Below are 23,717 nucleotides of genomic sequence, written 5' to 3' on the forward strand. Positions count from 1 at the left end.
CAAACTCTGCTCAGTCGCATTTGAGCCTTAGGAAGTTCCTTCTGCTATTTGTGACCTGCTCTTTCCGCAGCCATGCAACCTGCTCTCAAGCTTTTCAACTCTTCCCTGCATGAGCTACCAGCTCCTGCCCCTCGGCCTGCCACACCATACCACCTTCTCAAACTCTCCCCCTGAGCAGGCTCAGCAGCTTCCCACAGAAAGTTTACCTCTACCTCCAGTGTCTCACTTCACTCAAGTCTCTTAAAATAAAACAATTAAATTCTGAATAACTCCATAAACCAAACACTGAATAACAAGCAAGGAATGGCCTGTGACTTGTCCCCATTCACTGGACTTTGATCCTGAAATTAAAGGATTTTAAGACCAGGAAATGCAGTTCTCACTGCAAGCTTCTCTGGTTTTGCAGAGAAAACAAATACAATAGTTGGATGGGGTTTCTCAAAGGAAACTGAAGTAGCAGGGCATTAAAAATGAAACAAGATTTAAGTACCTAACTGCTCAGCTTCTACAAAACCCACAACCATAATATAAATTACTATCATGCAACACACATCTTTGAAACAGGTGTTGATGGTAGATCCATCTTCCTTTTTCTGAAAATAAAACTCCAAATGCACATAAACCAAAATATATTAGCGGCCAGAGTACCTATTTCTAAGTATGTATGTTTGTGGAACTTAATTCTGATTAACTTAAATGACTTAAGATTACAGAGACCTTTAGGTTAATCAGAATAAGATCTTCTGGATTGCAATTAAGAACAGGAAAGAACCTTCCACCCTATTGGCAGTGAAGACAAAAATCAGCTGCAACAGGAAACTGCTCCTGTATGACATCTGTTCAGGCATTTATGAGGCATGAGCTCACTTCCTACTCTACAGGTGTTCCACATAACAAAGCCTATTAAACACGATGCTTCTACCAACACTAGCAAAGATGTGAAGGGTCAGAGACCACACTCAAATGACTACACTGTAAGCATGGTGTGAACTTGCCAATTAGTGCCTTGTTTTAACTGCACTCAAATGTAAGATATATAAACTGTTTGCATGTAAGAGAAAAACAAAGATACTAACATATAAAATCTTCACAATTTAAAATATTGACAGATTTCCAGTCTGAAAAACATTACCTGAGAACTACTGGGCCATTACTCAGAACATTTTAAGCAAATCTTAATTCCAGAGCAATCAAACCCCTCAAAACTGATTTTGTCTCTTGAAAACTAGCAATTGACTGATCCTCTCTTTATGCAACAGATTCACACACAGCTCATTCCTTTGATCCCTCATTTCACCTAACCTAAAGCAAATACAGATCACACCTTTGCTTTTCACATGTCATGCATGCAGCACTCAAAAAAAAAAAAAAAAGCCATTGCGGCACTACTGCTATACAAATATACAAAAGATCACTGCTTACCACGGACAAAAGCGTCTGCGCTTACCAATCTAGGTATCTGTAGACAGTGCTATAGATTATATTAATGCAAAGTTCAAAAGCTCAGAAATAAAATGGCTACAAGGTAAGAAAGCACATCAGGATATAACATTTATTTTTATAATGAACTAGTCTGACTTTACAACTTTTGAAAGAGTGGTGTGGGGTACACAGTAGTGATGGTTACTGCATGCAGTAACTTCTGCTTATCAAAATAAAAACCCCCTATAGCTAATTTTGTTTCAAAAACCAAACCTAAACCATTATACAATACATAAACTAAAATTGACCTTCAATGGATTATTATGGAAACCACATCTAGGATTCCTCCTCTCTGATTACAAAACAGTCATCATCTCCCTTTTTTGAAATTACTTAGATTCTAAGGAATTAGTCTTGACATACCATGATAAATATCCTGTAGAGAGCCACCTCCACAAAACTCCATGCAAATCCATAGCTTGTCTCGTCTAAAAAGTGAACAAAACCATTCATTAGCTGTCAGATTTGAAAATAGCACCTGTAAAAGTCAGAAGACTTAAATATTATAAAGCACAACATAAAGCTTTCTATTATGCAAAGTACAAGTCAAATAATGAATATAACTTAAACTTGACATGATAATTCACTGTCAAAATAGTAGCTAATGAAATACTCAAAGTATTTGAGGGTTTACTGGAGTAATAGGAACAGTATTAGTGCACACTGATTTTTGTTCAAGACTTACTATGAAAGTGAAATATTTTTACAGAGGAGAAAGAAAATAGATGTGGTTTCATATTTCTTCCTCATTTTCACTCCTCTCCCACTGTTTTTCAGAGCAGAGAAATTAAAACAAACAAACGAAAAAAAAGGAACCCCAAACAAAAAGCTGTAGGGGTATCTCTCAACAAATGGACTGAAACTCTAGTGCTTTAGTCAAAGCTAGGCAGAGTGGAGCCCATGTGGTGTAGCTAAGAGACTTCACAGATGAAGACTTTTCCCTTAAAAATACCTATGGATATTTTTGGTGGCAGGAGTCAGCAGGAAGTTCTTAGATTCCTCTTACTAAGGTGATCAGTTTGACTCACTGTATCTCCATAAAAAGTGCTCTCCAAGAACAGACAATGGGCTGAAGCATTCAAAGGTATCTTCCATTATGGACACTGAATTCTATTTTTGCTTGGTATTTTTCACCGGTAAGACAGATGTACCACACACAGCTGCAGGAAAGTATTTTGGAGAGCAGGAAATCTAGGACTTGCCTAAATATTCTTGGCCATCAGAACATGCAGGAAAGAAAGATCAGATACAATCACCAGACTAGGACACAGGACAACCAAAGGAAAAACTGGTGACTATTCTGCAGCTTGCCCATGAGCCCTGATCTTGGATTTCTTGCATTCATAAGGTTCTGTTCAGAATAACTGAGACACCCTTGTGGCCAGCATCCATGGAAGTGTTTTGCAAGGCAATGGTGTAAGTGCTGAGCCTATTTCCTGAGCTGCAAATTGAAGTATTTCTGACCAGAACAGCTAGAATAGCTGCTGTTACAAGAAAAAACTGTCTTTCTTGGATGTCCTCCCCTTTTATGTCCAGAGCCTACATGGTCCTCCAAGCTATACCCTGCCTGCTTCCTCTAGTGATGGGAAAGATATTGTCCAGGCATTACAGAGGTTTTAAGCAATGGGGGTCCCTGGCTGTTAACTCCATACATTTCTAGGAGTTAATTAAACCATTGCTTGAAATAATATGAAGGCTTTCCACTGAAATAACTAATCAAAATGAGACACAGAGGCAGTATGGCCACCTGTGAAAGAAAACAGAATTAACAATGGCAACAGGGAAACATGAGTGAGAATGAAGCACTGAAGAGACAGTCATTCACAGGCCCCTTGTTTATCCCCCACAATTATCAGGACTCAGGGACACTTTTGGAGGCACTGAGCTCATGAAGGCCACTCTTTCCTATGGGGCTGCATCCTGTTTGATGCCAACAGCACCACAGTATAGAAATGGAAAAAAGCCAGGAGCACCCCAGCAGCCTTGGGAGCACCCATAAATAAACAGGAAGTAGGTAAGTGTTGTAATTCATACCTTTGCTTACTGGGCATTAACTTCCCAATGTGGAAAAGCTCTACAGAAAAGGAATAAAAAAGACTGCATTTTTAATTCCCTATCTAGCCTTTTATTACTGAATCTAAGTGCTCTGAGACAGGTGAGGATCCATGTAATCAGCAGTAAGTGTATACAGTTGTCTGTCTGCAGAGCATATGGCGAGCACAGCAAACAAAACAGACAGGATCAACAGTACTATTTAGTGTCTGCAATTTAACAGCAAGGCAGAAATCTGACTGCTGAAAAACCCCTATGTAAACAAAAGCAAAGAGTGGGGCACAATACACTGATAAGTGCCAAGTATGGGATGATGGTATTTTTCTTACTGTTCTTAGCATTGAAAGATACTTATAAAACAAAAGGTCAGACAACAGAGGCCTCAAAGAGAGCCATTCAGTTGTTCAAACAAAAGAGAAGCACTACACAAAAGAAAGAGGAGAGGACCAAGCGAGGGCACAAAAAAGTGCCAAAATACATACTTTATTTTCCATAAGATTAATTCTGGGTCTACAAACGTAGACTTTGATACCCTGAGACAGAAGGAAAACTTTTTTTAAAGAAAAAACACCCCCAGCCTGAACACAGCATCATGAGAAGAGGCACTGTTTCAATCTAAAAAATTTCAGGAAAGCTGAATGCAAAAGTGTTTGTTCACAGTCTCTGTGCATGATATCTTAAGAACTTATCAGAAACAGCTTTTTATTAGTTAATACTAAGCAATCTGTTCCCACTTTGACTGAAGAAGCAGCTGCTAAGACAGTGCTTCTACAATGCAAATAATCTCACCTCCAGAAACAAACACAAATGGAACCATCACAATCTGGTCAGAAGTTCATATGTTAGAAATACAGTTCAGGGTAACTTCAACAGCACTGCAGAGCCCCACAGCCCTCTCCCACTGCTGTTCCTCACTACTTTCTTCTAAGTTTGTCTTCTGGAAAGGTTTATAACAATGTCTTTCAGTTTTGTGGAACACACCAAACAATGCCAGACATCAAGAAAATGCTGCCACAACTTCCTTCCCACTACTGCAGACAAGTACAAATAAAGTCATCACACCTTAACACACAAAAATATGCTCTCTTCCTAAAAGAAAGGCAGGCCTTGAGGTTGGGAGAAAGATTAAGGAGGTGCAACAGGAAGCTGGGACACCATATGACCTCAGCCATACAACTTTCAGATATGTAGCACCCATTTAAGAAGCTTAACCACCACAACACAGGGAACCCCCAAATACTGCCTTTAGAAGATCATAGAATGGTTTGGGTTGTAAGGGACCTTAAAGCTCATCCAGTTCCAACCCCCTGCCACAGGCACAGACACCTTCCACTAGACCAGGTTGATCCAAGCCCTGTCCATCCCGACCCTGAACACTGCCAGGGATGGAGCAGCCACAGCTTCTCTGGGCAAACTGTGCCAGGGCCTCGCCACCCTCATAGGGAAGAGCTTCTTCCTAATGCCTAACCTAAATCTCCCCTCTGTCAGTTTAAAGCCATTCCCCCTTGTACTGTTCCTACATACCCTAGCAAAACTCTCTCTCCAGACTTCTTGTAGGCCCAGTTTAGGTATTGGATCATTGGATCCCTTGCAGACTTCACCACCTATCTGCATGAAGCTGTCAGACAGACTAGTAACTCAACAAATTCTCAAAACCTTTAATATGACGTTACGGTGTGAGTCAGGACAAAGGAGGAGTTTGCTTTGGTAGATGAGGACTGGGTTAGGGATCAGCTATGCAATCTGGACATCTGTAAGTCGATGGGTCCAGATGGAATACACCCACGGGTGCTGAGGGAGCTGGCAGAGGTCATTGCTAAGCCACTCTCCATCATCCTTGGTAAATCGTGGGAAACAGGAGAGGTGCCTGAGGATTGGAAGATGGCAAATGTCACACCAGTCTATAAGAAGAGCAAGAAGGAGGACCCGGGTAATTATAAACTGGTCAGCCTTACCTCCGACCCTGGAAAGATGATGGAACAACTTATTCTTGACACCATCTCTAGACATATCAAGGATGAGGGGGTTATTAAGAACAGCCAACATGGTTTTGCCAGGGGGAAGTCATGTTTGACCAATCTTATGGCCTTCTATGAGGAAGTGACTAGGTGGAGGGATGATGGTAGAGCGGTAGATGTGGTTTTTCTTGATTTAGTAAGGCATTTGATACTGTCTCCCACAGCATTCTCATAGATAAGCTAAGAAAGTGTGGGCTTGACGATCAGGTAGTGAGGTGGATCAAGAACTGGTTGAAAGGAAGAAGGCAGAGAGTTGTGGTCAATGGCACAGAATCTAGCTGGAGGTCTGTGACCAGTGGAGTCCCTCAGGGGTCAGTGCTGGGACCAGTGCTGTTTAATATTTTCATCAACGACCTGGATGAGGGAACTGAGTGTACCCTCAGCAAGTTCGCTGATGACACTAAACTGGGAGGAGTGGCTGGCACACCAGGAGGCTGTGTTGCCATTCAGCGAGACCTGGACAGGCTGGAGAGTTGGGCAGGGAGAAGCATGATGAAATTCAACAAGGGCAAGTGTCGAGTCTTGCATCTGGGGAAGAACAACCCCATGTACCAGTACAGGTTGGGGGTTGACCTGCTGGAAAGGAGTGAAGGCGAAAGGGACCTGGGGGTCCTGGTGGATAGGAGGATGACCATGAGCCAGCAATGTGCCCTTGTGGCCAAGAAGGCAAATGGCATCCTAGGGTGCATTAGAAAGGGTGTGGTTAGTGGGGCAAGAGAGGTTCTCCTCCCCCTCTACTCTGCCTTGGTGAAGCCGCATCTGGAATATTGCATCCAGTTCTGGGCCCCTCAGTTCAAGAAGGACAGGGAATTGCTTGAAAGAGTCCAGCGCAGAGCCACAGAGATGATTAAGGGAGTGGAACATCTCCCTTGAGGAGAGGCTGAGGGAGCTGGGTCCCTTTAGCTTGGAGGAGACTGAGGGGTGACCTCATCAGTGTTTACAAATATGTAAAGGGTGGGTGTCAGGATGATGGAGCTAGGTTTTTTTCAGTGATATCCAGTGGTAGGACAAGGGGCAATGGGTGTAAACTGGAGCATAGGAGGTTCCACATTAACATCAGGAAGAACTTCTTTACTGTAAGAGTGACAGAGCACAGGTTGCCCAGGGGGGTTGTGGAGTCTCCTACGTTGGAGATATTCACGGCCCACCTGGACAAGTTCCTGTGTGATGTACTCTAGGTTACCCTGCTCTTGCAGGGGGGTTGGACTACATGATCTTTCAAGGTCCCTTCCAACTATTGTGATTCTGTGATTCTGTGAACTGATTGTTCATGCACAAGAAGCAGCCTGCCAGTACTGCACAGAAGGAAGCAATATACAGTTTATGTTAACCTTCAGATTAACCTTAAACGTTCAAAGGTGAAATGTAGACACTCCTAGTTTGGAATGCCAAGACCCTACATGTACACACACTCTATCTGTATGCACACCCACACAAACTTGCACATAATGCAGCTCACATACCAGCTCAGTGCTAATAAAAAGCATTCAAGCTGCCAAGACAAGCACCCTTCAAGGTATGGGATGCCAGAACAGCATGGCTTGCTGGTTTTATGTTCAGACTTTGATCCCTTCCTGCACATGCATATACAAAAACGTAAGCAGTACACTATCACACACTCGAGGCCTCACTCAGCATGGCATGCAGATGGTGTTCCTCTAATGGGCTAGTCAATGGCTTACTTTCCTCTTCATTCTCATATCTTCAGTGCATTTCCACTTAATCTTCTCCTGAAAATACATTTACTCTTGGAAACTTCCTTCATGCTCCACACTAAACTATGTCTGTGAAGGACTAATATGACCAGCTTTTCCATTACAGACCTTCTAAATGACTATAAAACGAATATAATTCAAAACACAGATTCTATTGACCTGAATCACAACTGTCAGTATGCAATACTTTCACTTATCAGACAAAAGCTAACAAGTACCAAGAAAGAGGCAATGAAACCCAACAGTGACAAAACATTTCAGTGAGCATTCAGAGCTACTGAGGACACTGAATTAAAGAGACAGGAAGAAGAAACTCCTCAAGTCTGCTAAGCTTCTGCATGAGACCTCAGCTTGTCTAGCATTTATTCCCAGGACTTTCCCCCAACACTGCCTCCAAGTTTTAGCACACTCAACTTGTCCAATTTCAGTTTGCTCCAACTATGCAGGCGTTCAGCACTGAGGTCACAAAGAGCACCACAATGTGCTCCACACTTGCCATTTCAACATCCTGTCCTAGCTCATCCCAGAGCAAAACAAGGAACACACAACAGCTCCCTAAGCAAGCCAGAGAGCACGTTAGCTTTTCTCTAGCTCTGCAAGCATACACCAAATCAGGTCCTGATGGCTAGAAAAGAAAAAGTAACTGTATTTCCTAATGTCCAATCCAGAAGGAATGTAAAAGAAATGCAGTATTTTATAAGGTAACTTGGTCACATTTGACAGGATCTTTAAAATTAAAAGATGAGATGCACTCCAAATACAAGAGCCAAATTGTGCCCTGAATTCCTGCTTCAAAGATGGTAATTTTTTTTGTTGAAAGGCTTTAATGTACCAAGATTTTTTTAATGTGAAAATACTTCCTGTATCTTTCCATCCCCAAACCAAAAGCACTAGGCCTACACTGCTGAAAAGCTTCTGGCTGCAGCAGATAGCCATCATGGAGAGTTTCATCTGGAGTTGCCAAAGTCTAATATGCATATGAGTAACTCAGCTTGATATCTTCCCATTACAAACAGGGTCTTGCAACCTTCACAACACACACAGACCCATAGAACTGTAGAATGGTTTGTGTTGGAAGGGACCTTTAAAGCTCATCCAGTTCCAACCCCCTGCCACAGACAAGGACACCTACCAAGTTGCTCCAAGCCCCATCCAATCTGGCCTTGAACACTGCCAGGGGTGGGGAATCCAGAGCTACAATGTCCCACCTGTGCTGTTCTCATGCAGAGAGGAGATACGCAAATATCTGACAGAAACAACAAGCCTCTGCCATAAAGAGCATCATGACTTTTTAGAGTCTTGTACCAGCTTTTGATTACATTGCATGATATGCCTAAAATCATGACACAAGGTTCACAAAATGCAGCATTAAAAGTTCTTGTCCTTGAATACTAAGCATTTGCTATATCTAGCATAAAACATTTGTCAGAATGTATTAAAAAGAACTGTAATAGCAAATGTTATTAGAAACTACCTATCAACTTTCTCAATGATGAGGCTTTGTATGGAGCTTACTTTTTACAAAGTTAAGCATAGTACCTTACAAAAGGAATGACACAAAAGAATGAGACAGAACAATCTACATATACTAAGTGTTCTAAACAACTCTACAGCTCAAGGGGAAAAAAAAAAAGTTTTAATATCAATCATTTCTAGATTTCAAAACAAAACCAAACCACAAATCACCAGTGGGCTTTTTAAAGGCTGCACAGTTTACATTCTAAGGTATTTCAACATGAAATTGTCCTTACAGCTTAACACAGCACTACTACTCTTGAGCAAGGAAAAAACCAACTGTTTTTTCCCCTCCTTATTTGTCTGTATCATTCAAATTTGAATTCTTACCTTTACAAGAGTTAGAACATTTCTGAGAACTCTGTGTTTTATACACTACTTACACCTCCCAAAGTTTTGCAAATTTGAGAGACATTTTATTGAAACAGATTTAAAAGACACTATATAGACAGATACTTTCTTCATACTTGTGCTTAATTTTCCATTAATGTATTAAATTCAAAGCTTTTAAATGACAACTCATTTCCATGGACGCATGACCACATGGTCACTGAAGGACTGTGCAAAGAGAAACAATTTCTATACAGACACTGTAGTAAACAGAACAGATTTCAAGGTAAATTAAAAAAAAAACCATATACAAGTAGATAATACTTATTTGGTAAATTAAGTTTTGCCTAAGTCACCTTACAGACCCATCCTTTACAAGGAGATCAGCATTTTTAAGCGAACAAAAGAAACAAACTGTACCTGAGATAGCTGCCAAAATAAGCAACAATGTTTGGATGTTTACAGTCTTTCATCATAATGATTTCCTGCTGTACAACAGCAAAATCTTCTCCTGAAAAGCAGAAGAATTAATATTTTCATCAGCCTGGTTCATACCCACACCTCAACTAGACTTTCCAGTACAAGTTTATAAAACAAACATTTTGAGTAATTAAAATTAATTATCTGCATGTTTCACAGGCATAAAAAAACAGCTGTAAATCAGTATTTATTAGCAAGGCCTTAGCAATAAGTACCTATATTCTTAAGAAGTTTCATTCTGGGCCAGAGAGACCTCACATCTGCTATTGATACCTCTGGCCATAGCTCTTTCTAAAGTCTTTATTTTCCTCTACCCCCAAGACCCAACTGTGTCCATCTGTGTATGTCCTGTCAATAGCCTGGGTTCTTAAAAACTTTGCTATTTTTGGGCACATGTCCAACACCCATTAGATCATCTTCCTGAGCAAAAAGCCCCATTCAATAGTAGGCGGCTGCTGCGACTCCTTGGTAAACACATGAATTTACAGACTGCATATGTCCAGATAAAACACTGACACAGATGTGGCATTCACCACATTTACTATTTTGTACATCCATTGTCCCTGTCCTTCTATAAAAGGTTCTTATCAGATGTGTATACTGAGAAAATCATCTATGAAATTGAAAAGCCAGAGACATTTTTTGTTTGGGAGTGTCAGGCAGGGGTTTTATAGGAAAGTTAAAAAGAGAAGACGAGAAATACCAAATGTAAGAAAATGACAGAAACAGATATTTGATGGCATTTTTAATTAGGAAATACATGTCAAGTGCTCTTTTGCAGTTCAGTATCTTAACACAGGGACTCCTCTGAAATGTCTTAGGCCATAAGGGCATGTAGTAGCGAGTTACGTATATTATTTACAAAGTTCTTATGATGTTTGTTTAGTTACTAGACATACAAGGTTCACAAAAACAAAGTAATTCCCACTAAGGAATTCCCACTCAAGGACTTCATAGGTAAAGTAAGCCTGAAGGCCTAAAATAACCATTTAACTTAATGAGTAACTTCAAAGATTCTTTAAGCAAGTTGTGGGGGAAAAAAAACAACCAAAAAAAACCCCAGAAATTTCAACGTATGTCAAAATTCTCCTTCAGGTGTACTGCTGTAGTACACTTCAGCATAACTCAAAAGAGCTTTTAAACCAGAAGCCAAAGCTATTGCCTAGAAAGCTGAATACAGACACTAGGTTCATATTTATGAGTTGTTGCAACCCAAAAATCACTTCTCAAATACAGCTGTTAATTTTAAATATAACACAATAACTTCCAACAGAACTCATCAAACTATTACCTAAGAAAACATGTTTTATGTTTCTCCCAAGACACCAACATACTGGTGACCTATCCATGTGTTACTTTCTAAACCAGAAATCTGATATTCATGTGTGGTTTTTTAACTGATAGAAAAGCTCAAACCCCAACCTGCAAATTAACAACACAACAGGCTGTCTACTATCCATGGTATTTTGCTAATGGCTAACTGTATCCTGGCTAGACCTGTAAATATCCAAAAGCTGAAAAGCAAACTAGAATTATTTTCCCCTGTGAAAGGACAAGTCTTCTCCATTATCTGACCAGGGTATTATTAAATTAGCATAATATTAATATTAAATTAGCATCAACTTTATAGGAAGTGCCTAAACATTGACCCTTAATCTTCACACACTCCCCCAGTCTGCAAAACTTGCAAAGAAAGCTAGTGCCACAGCTGTGGAATGTGGACACTGCCTGTTTGAGGCTAAGTCAAGCCTCTACCACAACTGGAAGCAACAACTACAGAGAGACACTGAGCTCACGCATGCAGAGGGTAGATGAAGTGTATTCTCTGTGCACTTTCTTTAGCATCCAAAGGCTGCCAAAAATATTTAACTGCAAGATACCAGTTGTTATCCCCATCAGCACAGCTTGAGGGCAGGTTATCCCAGCTGCAGTGCATCCCCAGGCTCTGATCACAGCCCAGGTAAATGACACAGCACGATTCTCCAAGCACAACCTATGTAACACTACTTTCTTTCCTGCATTAGCTCCCACTACATCTTGAAATGGAGCACGAACAGTTACAAGTTAAGCAAGAGGTCTGGACATTTTACTTCCCAGATGACTGCACTGTAACTCAACAAGGATAGCCATAGTGACAGAACAGAAATTGCAGGCTGATATCCATAGGGCACATGTGTTTTGTGAAATCACAACATCAGCACAGCTTGAGTGTACCTCTAGCATACAGAGAGTCTTAACCAAAGTCTCTACGAGAATTTCAGGAAATGTACTCATATCCCAGACACTAGTGCTCAGCTATTATTTCACCCTTCCTTCTCATTTTTCTCTCTATGCTCTCTCCAGGTAAGTCTCTTTCTGCCTTGCTGTCTTCCTCATTTCTTTACCTCTATACAGGGTTTTGTATCACATCAAATGAAAACATACTACTTTAAGATCAAAATAGCCAACATTCTGAAATTCTAATCAGTTTCCCTTTAACTGTTTTCCAATTACATTTTTTCCCCTTACATCTTGCTTGCCATGCTTAGGGGTTTTTTTTTTTAGAACAGTGTATTTTGTCCCCATTTAAAAGGCAAAAAATTATCCCTTCTTTCAATAAGGACTCAATTTTGTACAACAGTATTTTAGGCATGAAAATATTTCATTTCTGTGGCCTGTACAGTTCAGTAACACTTACCTGGTTCTAGTTTTATTACTTTAATTGCCGCCAGCTCACCCGTGTTCACATTTCGAGCCTACAAAAAAAGTAAAATAAAATAGAAATTTTAACTTTAGAGAGCAGAACACTGTAACCAGCTCTGCATTCTCAACATTCTTTGACAACACAGAGTCCAAGAGCAACTGAGATACACAGGGTTCTAAAACAATGAAACCACTTGCTTGTTTGAGAGGTTTCTTGGTTGTCTGGGTTTTGTTTAAGCATAAACCCCCTCAGAAGAAGCCAATAAATTAAAATACCTTGTATTAAAAACATATTGCATATAAGGTTAGATTCGCCCTCCCCCCAGTACACCATGCATTTATTTTTATTTGACTTACAGCTTTTATTAGATAAGCACCATTTTTGAGTTCTATTATATACAAAATGCTTATTTAAAATAATCCATGCCTGTGCTTAATGACAGTGAACCAAATTTTAGAGTTCTATAGCTAGCATGCTCTTCTCCAACACACATTCGTAGGAAGCACTCTTCCAACAAAACCTGGGTTTATTTTCTAACAACAAAGCAAGACCTCTCAAAAACACCCACCAGCAACACCAAAAAAAGAAACCAAAACCACAAAAAAACCAAAACACCCCAAACAACCACAAAAACACTAGGCAGCTGTTTTTTTCAGAGCTCTGAATCTTTAAGTATGCTCAGGAAACCCTACACTGCCACACAACAGTCCAAATTATGCAAGTCTTCAACTATGCTGTACTTCCGTGTTAAAACCCATAAACAAACTGACCATGAAGACACTGACTACAGGGCAGTTATAACATACACACTTCTCACAGCAGACAAGCAATGCCCAGGGTGCATCAAGTGCTGCCACCCTTCAGCATACATGACTGCTTCCAAGATTCCCGTGAGAGCAATGCAACAATTCCTGCCAATTTCATTATATGCCCCTTGATTCTTGCTCTCCATTAATGTCAGCATTCTCCCCTTATTGTAAGGGTGCAAAGAAAACAAGCCAGCAGCAAAGGAGTTAGAAAGTATTCCCCTGGCATGTGCAGCAGCTGTGGCAAATTTCAGCAGCAATTACTCAGCAGCTTAACTGCATTTTGTATGGTGCTCTGTCATGCAAAAGCCTGCATTCTACTGAGTAACCAAGGAAGTTAAATTTTTAACAAGCCATTAAGAAGCAATATAAATTATTATATGATTTCTCTTCTAGAACCACTGCACTTGACTACTGACTGAAAACCAGGAAGCCATTTGTCCAGTGCTTTCAGGATACTTCTGTGCCTCTGCACCCAGCTGTGGAGAGAGAGCAGCAGAGATGCTCCCCAGCAGCAAAACAGCAGCTCATGAAGGATGCTCAGCTACAGCCTCTCCTCTTCACAGGGAAGTCTTGGTACCCAATGCACTGTGCTGGACCACTACTGCACTGCATGTCATGCCCACTCTATCCCCTATACAGGGCACAGAAGGTGAGGCCAGTCCTGCTTTTGCTTATTCCCCTCATCCGCGTTCAAACCAAAAAAGGCCGGAATTACAGAACTTAAAGATACAGACAGGTGCCCACCCTTTAAGCTGCTACTGGTGTTACTGAAGTCACTAGGAGCTCAGGGGCTCAAACCTCTTGTTGATTGGCCTGACACTCACCAAATACTGTAAGGTATTGATTCTTAACATAGCAGCTTAACAGCTGCTTGTGAAACTCCAAGTGCAGGGAAAAAAGCCTCCTTAAACTACAAAAAATGGCCAGCAATACAATATGGAAATAAGTACAGTATATATTCCTGTGTTTAGAGATCTACCAAGCTCACTCCTAGCACAGCCTATTTCAAACCTCTCACTGTTCCTTGGTGTGGCAATGCTCTTCTGCAGTGCTGCGAGTACTGGCATTTGCAAATAATTTGCAGGCAAACGGTTATGGATAGATCTTGAGACCAGTGGGAATCCTATAAAAATCAAGGAGTAGTCCAAACCTGGAAAGAACAGTTAAAAAAAAAATCAATTTTTTTCTGGCAGCTTTCCCTGTAAGTCATTATTTGCCCACCCCAATGACGTAGCGGTGTCTCCACTTGTCACTGTGTGGTGGAAAAAAGACACAAAGAACAGGAGTTCCTTTTATCTGTCCCAGAGAATGAAGGCAACATACAAGAAAGTGGCACCATTGAAGCATGAATTAGGATTTTTATTCTTTAGTTCTTTTTCCAGCACATGTTTCCCATAGTGAGAAACAAAAACAGAGGCAAGATGTTGATCAATCAAAGGTCAAAATTTTTTAACCTCCAAGATTAATAAGAAAAACTACTGAAGCTTAATGAAGACTCATGAGGGAGTCTTGTTGATACTTGAAGACATGGTTTGAGTCTACTTGTCCTAGTAAGGTAATCAGTGAGACAAACTGCAGTGGATACACGTGAGGACATCCAAAAGTTACTCATCCTGCATGTAGCTGGGATGTACAAGCCAAGCTGGAAACATCTGACAGGTTTCAGGGACATTGCTAGTCCAGCAAAAAAAGTTTGTTTGTTTTTTTTATTAGTATTTTAACAATACTGTGCCCAGCTGTCAGGAACTTGTTTCTCTCACTATGGCTCTATATGTCACTGCGCTGTGCAGAGTGCGATGGCAACTAAAGCAAGTCAAAAGATGGTTCGGAGCTAGTGGCAATTTTGGAATAAGTCTGATAAAAAAAAGTGAGAATACTCACTACAAAGTCTTATGTGCTGGTGATGCTAAGAAACTATCAACAGTAGACAGGCAAATCTATAGATACATTTGGAGCAGGACATACAACATCCTAGCCGAAGGAACAGAGTCCAAGCAGCAGGCAGCCTTGCCAAACCTGTGCTCTTCACACCTCATGGCTGATTCATGCCCCTCCCATCACAAAGGGATTTCATCTTCAATGTCATGTCAAAAGAACTGTTCAAGATTATGGGCAGGGAAGCAAAAACGCTGTCTTTTCACCTCTAGCTTAGGCATTTCTTCTTTTCTTCAAGAACAGCAGTTGTGGGACTCTGGGCACCTGGCCATTCTCTGCATTAGTACCTGCCCATGCCCATGAAAGCCAGAGAGGAACAAAAGCTGATTTAATGCAGGTCATCAGTGCCTCCAGGAACAGCAAGCTACCAACTGCTCAAGGGCATGAATTGCTACTTAAGAAAACATGACTTGAAGTTGACAGTCTGACTAAGCTTTCACTTTGCATCCTATTCCATTTGGGTTATCAGCATTAAATGTATCACAAATAAGAATATGAATTACCTTTGTTAATCTGAGTATATATATATATAAAATATTATTGCAATTGTAGTGACACAAGGGTTCCTTGCAAAGGATAATGATGGTAACAGAGTACCCCTGACAGGTTTTACAAGTTCTCATCACAAGCCTAGATGAATGAGACTGAGAAAGAAGTATTGTATGTTTTCTAGCATGTGCAGGAGCTAGCTCTGACTCTGAATTTGAGTGTGCTTGTGTACGTACCATACAATAGCTCAGTATCTTGAGGACACTGCCTTATGCTTCATTCAGCATAATCACACTAAAGTTGCCAATTACTTATGGGGTTTGAGATGCGAGCATCAATAAGGACTAGGTGGCTGAAGATCAAGCAAATATTTTTGAGTTGGCAAATGCAACCAAAAATTTCAAAGTGCCATGTAGGAAAACACACATTCATTTTTGGTTTCCACTTGCACCTTACATGTTCTAACTCAGCCTTTTTGATGATGAGGTTAAAAGCAAGAACGAGGAGTTTTTCATCCCATCCCTGTTTCCATGAGCAGGAGCATGCAACCAATTCCTTTAAATGCAGAGTTCATTATGTCAATGGGAATGCATTACACGGGTCTTCCAGAAGCAAAGATCAGCCTACACCACCTGCATCTACACAGGGACGTTTATTAAATTTATACAGCATTTATACAATGTTTGCTCTGGAAAACTATATAAGAATTCTCATTCTACCAGCAGCTAAAGGAGCGATACTCTTCCAGAGATCCACATTGACATATCTGGGGAGGCCTTTAAAAAGAAAATCCACTAACTGCAAAGTCAAGCTGAAGAAGCACTGCCTAATTCAACAGGAAATAATTATTAGCGTCTCTGTGACAACAGACGGAGATAAGCTCAAAACACTCTATAAAAACCTGCCACCCACTAGAAATAAGAGCTAAAAAAATCCAGGTTTTGTTGGTACTATTATACAAAAATCCATTAACCAAAATGCCTCACAATTGGAAAGATCCTATTACTCTGAAACAGAGAAGGAAAGAGGAATGGGTAGGGCAGTACTTGTAGGGACTCTATTTGGAAACACCAGAGGCAAAGCAAGAAATGTGCATGGTGTGTGTCTGAAAAGGAAGGGAAAGAATAAAGTGGGGAGGAAGGCTGATATTCAGTACTGCCCCTTAATGTATGCCACAACAGCAGATTTGTAAGTAGTGCTCTGTGCAGTTGAACCAATACAGACATAAAATCCAAGGAGGTAAATCTCTTGCCAAGTTTATATTTGTCCTTTAAATGAAAACTAGTAATATAAAGCATATAATGTTGCAACAAAAACCAGGCCAAAAAGCAAATCTAAGACAGTAACAACAGAGCACTTCTGTTTTTGACTACTTTCTATGTCAATTGTTAAACAAAATGTAAACAGCAATTTCTAACCAAGTTGCTACTCATGGAATAACTAGTCCCAAGGAACAGACAGGCTTCCTGAACTGTTAGCTCCATTCTTCAGGAAAATACACCCAAATGGCTTCCCAACCCCCTTGCTTCCAGTCCTACATTCTTTCCCTTCAGCTTCTCTCAAACCCACACAAGTCCCCAGCAGCAGATTCAACTCTCCAAGCTAACAGAAACTTACTTGCCCTTCTTTTTGCTTAGTTTTCTGCCAGGTGAACCAACCACACCAGCCCAGGCATCACAATGAGTGCCAGAGCTAACACCAGGTAAGCAGCACTAGGGCTAGGAGCAAGGAAGGGAATCACCCCTCTCTGGCAACAGTGAGCTGTTACATCAGTTCAGCTCACCCTACAGAATCAAAGCTGTACTTAACAGGAGTTGAACTAAGAATTACACTAAAAATAGTAAGGTTCCGCATTCTGGTAGGAGGCATGATACCAAAACCCAACAGAACTGCAATTTTTGAAAGCAATGTTTTGATAAACATGATGTCAAACAAAAAGATCTGAAATGAAGGCAAACAAAACTCCCTGCACAAGGCATGGATTACTGGTTAACGAAACCACAGTCACAGAAACTACGCCCTGTAGTACTTACTCTGCACAGTAAAATCAGGATGGCAAAGCAATCACCCCTCTGCCTGCCTGACAAGCTTCAAAAGACAATTAAAGCTGAAATTACAGCCTTCAAAACATAAGACATTTATTCCTAGAAAAGTCAAAAGGAGCTTCCAGCTGTAAGCTCAATGAAGTAAGAATGAAGACCAAAGCGCCTATGAAAAAGCACACAACTAAAAGGTACACTTTCAGTATTTCAGAAGCAGCAAAGCTGTAGAAGAATTGATACCTTACTGGATCACCCCAGAAAAGAGGAGAGCAAGGATATAGACATGGGAAGAAGAGATTTGTGTTTAGAACTCTGCAAAATGGGAGTTAATCAAAATTCAGCTTCAGCTGCCTTGGGCACATCCTCTTCCAGCAGCACACAGAAGCACTATCAAAACCAAACACTGGAATACGGCTTGACAGCAGTAACCAGGTGCTCCTCAGAGATGCCCACAGGATCCAAGAGCTTCAGCATGAAGCACTTGAGCTGTAGGGACATGACTTTCTTCACTAAAACCAACTCACAAGCCAAACCGCTAGGGACCAAAAAAAAAAAAAAATCAGGTTTTTTCTTTTTAAAAATGAGATCTCAAGCAAAGTGCACCTTACAGAGTCCTGCATCTTCCCTTGTCAACTGACTGAACCATAAATTACAGAGGACCTGGGACTAGGGGTGATTAGAATGGCAGTTTCATACCAAGAGACACAGAAGTCTTTCTAAATGAGAGACGGAGTAAACACAGAGCAAACTCCATTAAGCAATTACCTCATTTAACTCTAGTAGTATTTCCTGAAACTGAACAGGACAGGGCAGGGTCTCTTTTTCACCATCAAACAAACATAACTCTTCTACACTTTGCTCATCACCCTACACAAATTCTTTACAACAATGAAAACAGAAACACAAAGACAGAAGTGACCTGTACTACAGCAGAACTAGTTTTTACCTTTTCTACTGAGTGTTGTTTTGGACAAGAATGTTTGAGACACAAGGTGACACAAGGTGACATTCAAGAATTTTCCTGACACCTAACTGCCCTTTTGCTATTAGTCTCTAAACTAGACTTTAGATGAAGCTATATTACTTGACAAGCAAATTTACTGAGACATAGAAAACAAACCCATATAAATAAAAACATGATATGCAACACTTGGGTACTCAGCTCAGAACACTATTAGCAGATAGTCCGTGTTTTGTTACAGATGCATCAACCATCTGACAAAGTAGTAACTCGATTTCCCCATTCACTTCAGCAGTCTTCTGAGGAGACATCTCTGGACATGAGAACAGATTTTAAGTCCTAACTTCTAATAAGAACTTAGCAACAGTAACATTTCAGCTACCTATAGGGGCAACATAGATTCACTGAAAATATTTGAAAAACCCAAACATCATCTCTTTCACACCCTCACGGAAAACAGCATTATGTCCACTGATTATGTCTCTAGGATACATCAAGAATTAAACAATCCAGATAAGACTCCATCTCCTACAACCAGCTTGCACTGGTACCAGTTAGAAGAGACACTTTACTATTGACTGTGCATATTTGATTTGAGAGCTAATGGCATGAACAAGTTACCCACTACCTTTCCTGTGATGAATTAATTATCTTCTCCAACGCCTCTCTGAACACCAAATTTGGGTGGGAGGGCAGATATTTATAAAGTGTTACTTCAAGTCAAAAATCCATACTTGCAGTGCTCTAGCACACTTCCAGGTACCAGGAAACAGGACTCACAGCAGCAGGACTGTATATATCTGACCCATATCCTCTTCCCTTTGAGTCTCTGTAGTTCAGTCCACACCATAGGCTCTTACTTCAAATTCAGAAAATCTTCAGAGTAAAGACTCCACCTCTTTTACTTATGTTTATATAATTAATTTTTTTCAAATAATCAAACATCTAACCTATGTCCTGTTGCAGTCCAACTAAAAAGGAGCAAGGAAAAAGATGCCAGCCTGCTTGGCTTTCAGCTCCTCAACACTTTGCCAGGAAAGCAGGTTACTGGAAGGTCAGCATTTAGCAAGAATGTCAACATGACTGTCACTTATTAAGGTAATAATCTCTGTTAACAGCAGAAACACATCCCAGATTGGCTCTCCCTGCTAAGGAAAGGGAAATTGCAATTTACAAAGAATAGCTTGAAGCTGCCCGAGTACATCCAGTGCTTGGATCCTCTGCTGAAATCCCGCCACTGATGAGCACCATCACCACACAATTAATCTCCGCCTCACACAATTATTTCATCAACCACAAAGCTAACCTACAGACCAACAAGATGAAGCAAATGAAAGAGGATTTAGAAAATCCCTCACAAATTTAACATAATGCCTTAGTAAACTCACATGTAGATAACACTTGGGCCTATATTACTTCCTCTTTGTCACATTAAAAGTAAACAGCTTTCATTATTACTTTGGACCATTTTCATGCTCCACTTTAAAGGCCTCTTGGGCAAAACCCTCCCTCAATATAAAACAGGCAATAATCCACTCAGGAGAAAAGCACAACTCATTTTCCATATGTTGTCCACAACCTGATCAGAAAACACTCCTCTCTCATCTAGAAGAAATAAATAATTGTAATACCAGCCTAGTGTGTCCTGATGCTGATACATCCCTTTCTAACCCAGCTGTCAGGAGGAGAGAACTTCAGTGCCTCAAACAAAAGTCAGAAGCAGTGACAAATACTGGCCACACAGAGCACCAAAGTGAAGGCTGCTGCAATACAAGTTCCATAACCATCAAGAAAACCTTGACAAATCCAATGAAACAAGTTTTATATGCCTAGTGGTATTGCAAATGTAAATGTTCATTCTATGGTTGGAAGTAGCAGCCTCAAAATTAAACTGTAAACACTGATTACTTGGCTAATTCATATCCATCATAATAATATAAAGAGCACTGAGAAAAATCTGACTGATGAGATATCACAGAGCCAATATGGCAGTTTAAAACTGCAACAGAAACAGAGCTGAAAACATTAAGAGAACAGCTTGCAGGAAACAAAACCCAAAAAACCCAGTGCATAAGGCAAGTAGAGTTGGATAATTAAAATCAACATAGCAGACAAATACTCCGAGGAAGCTGGCAAGGTGAAAACAACACAAAGCCCCCTTTCAGTTAAACAATTAATAAAGCAGGGAGTTAGCACACTAAGAACACAGTAACAAGAGGATTTAGGACTTGAAACTTTCGTAACATTTAAGAGAGCTAGGATTAAACCAAAATCACCCCAACCCAAACAAAACTTCATTCTAGGTGCACTCACCTAGTCAAAGACAGCGTCAGAGCAAGTTCTGTGTGCCTCAAACTGTGGAATGACTCTAAATGTTTCCCTACAGCCTTGCCTACAATGCAAGTTTTCTTAAACACACACGCGCACACCCATTCTGTGATGACAAAACCAGACCAGAAGACACTTGGAAAGCACACAGTTAAAGGGATGTTTCCAACAGGCTGCACATGAAAAACTTCCAGTCTCCCCTCTGCTCTGTCACCAAACAGGAGTGGGTACCTGAGGGACAGGCTGTCACATCCCATCAGAAAAGAGTACACCTGGATGGATACACAAATAGCATCAAATGCTGCACAGCAGAGAAAAATGCCAGAGTATGCTATAAAGCCCAAAGAGTCAAACTTACACCCCGCTGCCGAGGTTTTAATTTTGCTTTTCTTACATTTCTGAAGTTAGGGCAGGATGATGAAAGCCTCTGATGTTAACGACACCTCTCCTGGCTCCCCAGTTTGCCTGGTCAGCCTCATATATTACAGAGACACAAGCACAAAACGCTGGTATTTTCACCAAGACAGCGACGGGAGCAGTGGCCGGGATCAACATCCCTTTCAGGAATACGATTCGCTTTCAGGAATACGATTTCAAGTGACATTTCGGCTAGAAACGACTGAACAAACATGCGACTCCCGCACCCCCAAAGGTCGGTCTGGGGATGAGCCGACCTCCAGGCCCCGCCCGTGAAGCGGACTCCCGAACCTGCACCCAACAGCGGCGAGACCCGACTGCCCGGGCGGCTCCACGGCCGCAGGAACCGAAGAGCGCCGCGGTCCCGCACCGTCAGCGGGGGCCGAGGGTCCTCCCCTCGCAGGGGTCGTCCAGGCCAGCGCAGGGAGAGGTGCGGGGAGCAGGGTTCCTCCAGAGAAGAACCAGAGGCGACCAGACCGGGCGCCCACGGGCCGACAGCAGGACTGGGACCGGTGTGACGGGACAGACTCCGCTAGAACCGGGGGGACGAGAGGCAAACGTGCTGCCCGCAACAGCGAGAGAACGGGGGGGGGGGATGGTGGAAAGGGGGAACGTCGCTTGGCAACAGAAGCCCCTCTCAGGTTTTGGAGGGGAAAACCGACCCGGCAGCTGGCAACGGAACCCACCGCGGTGGGAGCGGGGGGAGAGGGAGAGATGACACAGCCGCGCCGGCCCGCGGAGCTCCATCTACCTTGTAGACGTCGCCGTAGGTGCCGCTGCCGATGCGCTGGATGAGCTCGAAGTCCTCCTGAGGGTTGCGCCGGGACAGGTCGCACACCCGCCCGCCGCCTCCACTCATGGTGCCGAGGGAGGCCCTGCTCGACCGCGGCCCCCCGGGCCGGGGGAGGAGGGAACCCGAAACCGAGCACTCACCGCCACCCCCCAGCCCGCTCTGGCAACATGGCGTCGCGCCTCCACAATGCGCAGGCGCACAAAGCACCTCCCCGCCCCGCTACCCAGCCACCACCCTTACGCCTGCGCAGGCCGGCATCAGGAGGTAATACCTCCACTGCGCATGCGCTACTCCTGCCCCGCTGACCTCTGAGCAGGTTCGGACGGGGTGGGGGTCCCGCACGGTTGCCACGCCCCCTGTGTGATGCCTCACCCCTGTGGCTGAGGGATTCCCGCATCCCGGGCCCGGTGTCCTCCGGGGCTGCTGCCGGAGGCGCTCGCCACCGACCAGTGCATGTAACGTACCCGCGGCGTGCACCTGCCGCTTCCCCGCTTCTCCTCCAGCCCCCGCCTGCTCCTGGTCCTCGGCACGCACGGGCACCAACTCCTGCCCTGACAGCCTCGCTCTCGGGGGTGAGCGGTGTTGCCGGCTCGGGGACAGCCGCGGTGCGTGCAGCCGGTGACTCACCAGATCCGTACATGTTCACTGAGATCCCCGCTCAGAAAACAGCTCCAAAGCATGGAGCGGGCAAACGCCAGAGCCAGCCACTTGGCACGGGAGCTGCCATTCATCCATCCGTCTGTTCGTTCATTCATCCACCCATCCATCTGCCCATCCATACATCCATTCCCGGAGCCCACGCATGCAGCTGAGGACATCCAAAATTCACCAGCCCCTCTGCATGCTGCTGGGAGCCCTTGCAGAGCCCAGAGCCCCATGCTGTCCCACCTGCCGTGGTGCCCAGCTCCTGGTCTCTAGCTTGGGACAGGGCACTTCCCTGTTCCTCAGTGCATGGCAGTACAGCGTTACTTACCCCAGTGCACAGAAACGGCAACTCAATAGGATCCCAGCTTTGCCAGTTTCTGTGGGCACTTACAGAATCATAGAATCATAGAATAGTTAGGGTTGGAAAGGACGTTAAGATCATCTGGTTCCAAACCCTCCTGCCATGGGCAGGGACACATCACACTAAACCATATCACCTAAGGCTTCATCCAACCTGGTCTTAAACACTGCCAGGGATGGAGCATTCACAAATTCCCTGGGCAACCCATTCCAGTACCTCACCACCCTAACAGTAAAGAATTTCTTCCTTATATCCACTCTAAACCTCTGCTGTTTAAGTTTGAACCCGTTACCCTTGTCCTGTCACTACAGTCCCTAATAAAGAGTCCCTCCCCAGCATCCCTGTAGGCCCCCTTCAGATACTGGAAAGCTGCTATGAGGTCTCCACACATCCTTCTCCAGGCTGAAAAGCCCCAACTTTCTCAGCCTGTCTTCATACAGGAGGTGCTCCAGTCCCCTGATCATCCTCGTGGCCTCCTCTGGACTTGTTCCAACAGTTCCATGTCCTTTTTATGTTGAGGACACCAGAACTGCACACAATACTCCAAGTGAGGTCTCACAAGATGAGAGTAGAGGGGCAGGATCACTTCCTTTGACCTGCTGGTCACGCTCCTTTTCATGCAGCCCAGGTTACGGTTGCTTTCTGGGCTGCAAGCGCTCATG

At 42.7% G+C, this 23,717-nt stretch overlaps 1 protein-coding gene across 2 annotated transcripts in view; it reads right to left on the reverse strand.

Moving 5' to 3' along the window:
- The window catches only part of MAP4K3 (mitogen-activated protein kinase kinase kinase kinase 3), an 80,290-nt gene extending 58,068 nt beyond the window's left edge, over window positions 1-22,222 (reverse strand). For both annotated transcript variants that reach the window (XM_031047515.2, XM_005147399.3), the window contains exons 1-4: window positions 22,008-22,222; window positions 12,270-12,327; window positions 9,533-9,623; window positions 1,846-1,910 (exon numbers count right to left, since the gene is read on the reverse strand). In XM_031047515.2, the coding sequence (XP_030903375.1) occupies window positions 1,846-1,910; window positions 9,533-9,623; window positions 12,270-12,327; window positions 22,008-22,115 (322 nt within the window). In that variant the 5' untranslated portion in view covers window positions 22,116-22,222. The remainder of the gene's footprint in view (window positions 1-1,845; window positions 1,911-9,532; window positions 9,624-12,269; window positions 12,328-22,007) is intronic.
- Between the last annotated feature and the right edge of the window lie 1,495 nt (window positions 22,223-23,717).

This window comes from Melopsittacus undulatus, chromosome 3, assembly GCF_012275295.1.
Source record: "Melopsittacus undulatus isolate bMelUnd1 chromosome 3, bMelUnd1.mat.Z, whole genome shotgun sequence".
Classification (NCBI taxonomy): domain Eukaryota; kingdom Metazoa; phylum Chordata; class Aves; order Psittaciformes; family Psittaculidae; genus Melopsittacus; species Melopsittacus undulatus.